Source organism: Lucilia sericata, unplaced genomic scaffold, assembly GCF_015586225.1.
Source record: "Lucilia sericata isolate MDLA Ls3-8-SP2 unplaced genomic scaffold, ASM1558622v1 Contig006351F_arrow, whole genome shotgun sequence".
NCBI classification, from domain to species: Eukaryota; Metazoa; Arthropoda; class Insecta; order Diptera; family Calliphoridae; genus Lucilia; species Lucilia sericata.
Genome location: NW_023997731.1, coordinates 1 through 7,036, shown reverse-complemented (window position 1 = coordinate 7,036; position 7,036 = coordinate 1). Strand labels below are relative to the sequence as shown.

General features: G+C 33.0%; 1 protein-coding gene across 1 annotated transcript; it reads left to right on the top strand.

Moving 5' to 3' along the window:
- Nucleotides 1-1,104: 1,104 nt before the first annotated feature.
- LOC119615624 (leishmanolysin-like peptidase) lies at nucleotides 1,105-7,033 on the top strand (the record flags this gene model as incomplete). The annotated part of the gene is given in 12 exon segments (XM_037971633.1): nucleotides 1,105-1,286; nucleotides 2,505-2,535; nucleotides 4,906-4,988; nucleotides 5,114-5,225; nucleotides 5,296-5,385; nucleotides 5,387-5,682; nucleotides 5,743-5,968; nucleotides 6,031-6,218; nucleotides 6,279-6,295; nucleotides 6,298-6,410; nucleotides 6,874-6,894; nucleotides 6,896-7,033. Coding segments are annotated over 12 exon segments (1,497 nt in total), but the record flags the coding sequence as incomplete, so codon positions are not given.
- Between the last annotated feature and the right edge of the window lie 3 nt (nucleotides 7,034-7,036).

The following is a 7,036-nucleotide window of genomic DNA, read 5'->3' as shown; positions in this document are numbered from 1 at the left end:
AGACTATAGACTAGACTAATAGACTAGACTAGACTATAGACTAGACTATAGACTAGACTATAGACTAGACTATAGACTAGACTATAGACTAGACTATAGACTAGACTATAGACTAGACTATAGACTAGACTATAGACTAGACTATAGACTAGACTATAGACTAGACTATAGACTAGACTATAGACTAGACTATAGACTAGACTATAGACTAGACTATAGACTAGACTATAGACTAGACTATAGACTAGACTATAGACTAGACTATAGACTAGACTATAGACGAGACTATAGACTAGACTATACAATAGACTATAGACTAGACTATAGAATAGACTATATACTGGACTATAGACTATACTATAGACTATACTATAGACTAGACTATAGACTAGACTTTAGACTGGACTATAGACTAGACTATAGACTAGACTATAGACTAGACTATAGACTTCACTGTAGACTAGACTATAGACTAGACTATAGACTAGACTAAAGACTAGACTAAAGACTAGACTAAAGACTAGACTAAAGACTAGACTAAAGACTAGACTAGACTAGACTATAGAATAGACTATAGACTAGACTATATACAGGACTATAGACTAGACTAAAGACTTGACTGTAGACTAGACTATAGACTAGACTATAGACTAAACTTTAGACTAGACTATAGACTGGACTATAGACTAGACTAAAGACTAGACTATATACTAGATTATAGACTAGACTATAGAATAGACTAGACTATAGACTAAACTACGGACTAGATCATGCACTAGACTATAGACTATTATTTTCCGAAATTTTCTTTATGTAGAATAATTTTGAAAATCAATAAAGGGTGTTTTCAGGTCGTTAGTTTCCACTTAGTATTAACCCCACGATTTGATTTAATTTAATTCCGTGTACAACTTTGATCAAAATACATTAAAAAAAATATTGCAAATAACTATAAACAAGAAAAAAATAACAAAATTAAGTTTAAACAAAAACACTACTCATTATTTTAATGATTATCAAGTCGCTATCATTCAATTGTGCGATTTTTTTTATAAATTTTATTTGATCATTATTGTTGTGTTTTTTTTTTAAATATATTTCTAGGTTATTCACGGTGTACGAATCGAAACAGTTGAGACAACAGCGACTTCATTTGATCATGCGCCGCAGCAGCTAGAAAACTCATTAAATCATGATCATCAGCAACATCATTCAAGACGGAAAAAACGCAGTACGGTTGAAAGACCACTACGAATTTCTTTAGTCTATGATGAATCCGTTCTTGGGTAAGTATTTAAATTACATATTTACAGTTATAAAACTAAGTTGCAGGAAAAAATTATGTTTGGTAGGCGTTTTAAATAAAAAGTAGAAAAATGACCTTGAAACATATTTTTGCAAGTAAGTGTACGTTTACATTGTGTAAAATTAAATAAATCATTTTTTTTTAATTAAAGGTGATTTTTTAAAAGATGTTTTAATTCTCCAAAATCATTGCGATCATTAGGTGTTTTTTATTAATTCACACGTTTTGCTTAATTAAGTTTTATTTTGAATTTGTTTAATGGAATATAAATTAAAAAAAAAAAACAGTTTTTTTTGAAAATGTTTTATAGCGGTAGTGATTCTTAAAGTTTTAAGTTCTATTATAGATTTATAATCAGATCTCTAAAACTAAATTTTAAAAACCTGAGCTACATATAAATTGATATTTAATAAAACTTATCTTAAAACACTTCTAATCGGTTTACAATTGAAACCCCTTAATTTATTTTCGCAACTTCTTTACAACCTGCTATAAAGTTTTCTTTGAAGGTTATTTCTAGATAATGGAGATCAAAACAAAATAAACAATTTTACAGCCCACTGTTAGCAATTAAATAAGAATTTATTAAGAAATACAAATAAAGAGTGAAACAAATTAAAAAAAAAAAGAAAACAAACATGAATATTTGCTGGAAATGAACATTGTTCTCTAGTAGCCATTGACTACTTGTCTCCAAGGTCATCTAAACAAATGCAATAACTAGTTTATAGTAACAACAACAATCATTTGTTACAGCATCATTCCCAATAAAACTCTTATATACTGCGGCAATATATTTATTTTATAATATTAACTAATCTATAAATATTTATACAATTCTATATTCTTAATAGTCTAACAATTGCATGCTTTGCTTCATATTTAATAAATTAAAATTAAAGAATAATACACGTTTGTTGTTGCATTGTTGGAAAAAAGAAAATTTATTCAAGAAACAAGTAATATTAAACAATTAAAACCTGCAGTAGTTGCCTGTGAATAATATTAAAAAAGCTTAACAAGTAATTTTCGCTTTAAAGTCTAACTTCCTACATTATAGTTTTAATAGTTCTTAAAGTATTTATTTAATTTTTGTATCTACGTATTACTTACTAACTTTACCGTTAGATATTTTTAATTACAACTTATTTTTTCTTGTGAATTATTAATAATTTTTTTCTATTTTCTTCTCTTACAGTCTGGACACTGACAAATTCATTTTGATTAATGTAAGTAACTGAAGGGTGTAATTTTAGAATATTATTTATTAGTTTTATAGTGGAAATTTGTTAAAGTACACAATTTATTGAAAATTATATATGAACTTGATTACATACAAGGTGGACCAAAAGAAAACTAACCCAAAATGGTTAAAGAGTCAGTTATTTTTTCTTTTAAGTTACTCTTTAACAACTTTTTACTGATTCTTTTCGTACTCTGGTGGGATATTCTTTTTTAGAGCTAAAAGAGCCTATGAATATCCTAAAGACACAAATTTAGAGGTATCAAAATGCCGAAGTGCTCTACGTGAACACTTCCCTTGAAGACCTAATTTGCGTTGGCTTTTTCCATCCACAGGGTGAGCTTTTTGACCTTTGTGTATCTCACACGCCGGTGGCATTTTTCATACATGGTTCTGCCGGTCCATGTGCAAGCACATTGCTCATGTACTCGAGCTATCTAATCTCTGACCATTGCTGCCCCGTTGCTTAACTTTCAAGAATCAATAACTTCACTTCCGTTAACTACCACACAGATGGGATGTCCTCTGTTGAGTCGGCAACAGCAGAGAAGTAATCGGTAGACCATAATACAAATTCATCAAATAAGTCGAGGACTTGTTCTTACTCACAGAGAACACACGTTGTTAAATCTGGTATGAATAGAGTAAACCCTGAACATACCCGGACAAGGATGGGAAATTCAATGGTATCACTTGTATAAGATACCTTAGAACCATCACCATTCAACCCATACACTTGTCATTCATCCGACACACTCATTGAGGAAAATATCCGACACAATCAGTCTAAATATACGGGAGGGTAAGGTCCGTATGCATCCTGTATTATATACACTTAATTCCAACTCATTTTCAACGCTTAATCCCACTCCTCTGCAGGCTGTCTCAGCAGCAGTTCCGAATTACAGACCTTACCGTGCATCAGCCAATAACCGGGACAAGACAAAATCTGAACTATGGGCTATCGGATTATGTTGTTATCTGGTTCGACCCCATGTCAAATCATTCCAAGTCCCGGCAGACTAGAAGTACTGGCAGCACCTCTTTTCCCCGGGATTGCAATAACACCAAGATGAGGGACTTTCATCAAGGTAACACGCCCTCGGAGAGGTTAGAGGCTTCAAATAACTGTGTTTAATTTTAAAACTTTCCAATAAATTGATTAATTCATTGCAAACTGTCATATCTAGTCTTTACATTCTCTGAAAGACTATTTATTCCCTGAAAGCCTATTTACTTTTTAATCTCGCTTTCTTGTCAATTGTATTAATCCAAAAAAGGAAGATTTTTCAATTCGGTAAATTATAAAAACGTGTCCTTCTACTCGTATCATGTATTCTCTGCGAGTCCGTTTAAACGCTTATTATCGTACTATATTTGCAAATCGTGAAATTAGTCTTCATACTCTTAGAGACCTTTTTAACACTTATCGTCTTTTAGTCGGATGTTGTTTTTGAGACCTAAAGAAAGTATAATTATGAAATCGCTCGATCTTGTCGGCACGCTTATTCTCTTGAATTGGCTTACATTGTCTGAGATTTCATTAATATTTTATAGGATTTCAAAATCTCTAAAAAAACGTAACTAACATAGTAAAATCTGCTTTTTTTGGAAGTCACTACAAATATTTCAAAACCAGTCTTCCAATTAATGTCAAAGTCCGTTTTAACGCTTTCCTCAGATGTTATCTTTGTAAAATTTCAGTGATTTTTCTAAATTTGCACATTGTTTCAAATCTCTCTGGACAGAAGCATTCTTTAAAACTTCCAGAGTCTATTATTTTTTAAGTTGCTTAAAGACTTAAAAGAAGTGGTTACATTGGCTAATATTACCAGCCATTGGTAATAGTCGAAACGAGAATTAAGTACTACTTTGTCAGTATCTTGTAGAATTTTAAGGAATCTTAACAAACTAACTTCTATATTAAAATAATATATACTTAAACTAAACTGTATATGGGAAAACCAGAAACCATGTTAAAATAATTAATATATTACGGCACCCTCAATTTTGTGGTAATTTCTTGAAAAAAAAATCACCGTATTTTCACTAAATCCAATAAACAAACACAATAGCCAAAATAAATTAAATATCAAAATTTATCTGTGTTAAAATTGATAATGAAAATCAACCACTAAGCCAAACAAACAAACACCTTGATTGATTCCCACTGTATTTATGTACATAAATCTTTAATGTTAATATAAAGAAATAATTACATTCTCCATGAAATTCTTGATAAAATCACACACACACACACACGCACACTTGATAACTTTAAACCTTTTAATACTATTATGCATTTATTAATACATTTTCTTATTTCTTCACCCACTACCCTTTCACAACCCAAAAGGATACTGTACTACCGGAGGCAATACAATTTTGGGAGCAAGCATTAATGGTGCGACAAACTAAAGGTCCCATAAGGCTTAACAGGTATTACAATATGTATAAGCAGAATTTAAATAAATATATTTTCCTTGAAATTAATTTTTCCTTGATTTATAATCGCATTACTTTTACTTTAAACTTATAATTTTACGCCTTAAATTTAACAATAGGAAATGCAACAGTACTAAGGTTTTTGTTAAAAATGGCTTAACACATTGTATAGATAATTGTAAATCGATAACCATGTGTGGTGAGGTGGAGGTGCCCGAAGAACATTTGGATGTAAGTTCAATTTTTCACATTTATTAAAATGTAAGTAAACAATAATTGGGTTCTCTTTAAAAAAATAAAGGTGTGTCGAATTTGTAATGCCACTGGACAAAATTGTCGGGTGGAGGAATCAACTCAAGCCGGTGAGGGTATAGAAGAGGCTGATTTCGTCTTTTTATGTCTCAGCAAGACAGACGGAACGTTGTCACAAGGGTCTGACAGTGGCTTATGCTGCTCATTGTCAACAAGAGGCTACTTTAGATCGTCCCATAGCGGGTCATGCTAATTTGTGTCCCAATAGTATAAGCACAAAACCTCAGGAACTGCAAACACTGATATCAACCGTTAAGCATGAGATCTTACATGCTTTGGGTTTCTCCGTGAGTCTATTTGCTTTCTTTCGAGATGATGAGGGTAAGCCAAGAACACCGAGAATACCGGATACGGGTAAACCACATTTAAATGAAATGTAAGTTGGTTCTCTTTTAATAAATTTCAATAAATATTGATTCAATTTTGTACCTTTTAGCCTACAAATACATCAGTGGAGTAATGACACCATACGCAAAGTGGTTAGAGATAACTGGTCGGTACGCAATGGTCATGTGCGCAAAGAAATCGATATGATGGTGACTCCCAGGGTAGTGCAAGAAGTACGCAAACATTTTAATTGTGATCTATTGGAGGGTGCCGAGTTAGAAGATCAGGGAGGTGAGGGTACTGCTTTAACTCACTGGGAGAAACGTATTTTAGAGGTGTGGTTTCGAATGTAAATATATTTTTGTAAAATGTAGTAAAATTATGATTTATTTTTTAGAATGAGGCCATGACTGGAACCCATACTCAATCACCTGTATTTTCACGCATCACATTAGCTTTAATGGAAGACTCGGGCTGGTATCGAGCTAATTATAGTATGGCCAGTCCTTTATCTTGGGGTCGTGGTTTGGGCTGTAATTTTGTTATGCGCAGCTGTAAAGATTGGATACAATTGAATAATGCCAAGTGAGTTTTTAGTTTAGTATTTGTCAACTTTCAGTTTAAATCTTAATTTTTCTTTTCTAGGGGCCGCTCTATACATCCTTTTGCTCCAAGGTGAAACAAGATCCTCTTCAAACTGAATGTACTGATGATCGCAATTCCGTGGCGTTGTGCAATTTAATTAGACATGAATATAGGTTACCGGAACAGTACCAGGTTTGTACCGATTTTGGCGAGCATATGTGGTGCAAACTATTTTAATCATATTGCCAACATTTGTTAAAACATTATGTGTTTTAGATAGATAGATAGATAGATAGATGATAGATAGATAATAGATAGATCGATAGATAGATAGATAGATAGATAGATAGATAGATAGATAGATAGATAGAATAGATCTATAGATAGATAGCAGTCGCTCGCTGCTCGCTCGATCGCTAGATCGCTCGCTCGCTCTCCTCGATCGCTCGCTAGCTCGCTCGCTCGCTCGCTCGCTCCTAGCTCGCTCGCTCGCTCCTCGCTCCTCGCTCTCTCGCTCGATCGCTCGCTCGCTCGATCTAGCTCGATCGCTCGCTGATCGATAGATACGCTCGATAGATAGAGAGATAGATAGATAGATAGGTCGATAATATTTTGTACAAAAACTAGGACTAAATCCCTTGTTTCACTTTTACAGAATTTCGATAGTATTAACATATAAAGATGGCGATGAAGTTTTCTATGGAGGATCCGTGTCATTGGCCGATCATTGTCCCTATATACAGGAATTTACTTGGCGCAATAATAATATAACAATACGAGGATCACACTGTCATTTTGTGGAAAATAATCCCAGTAAG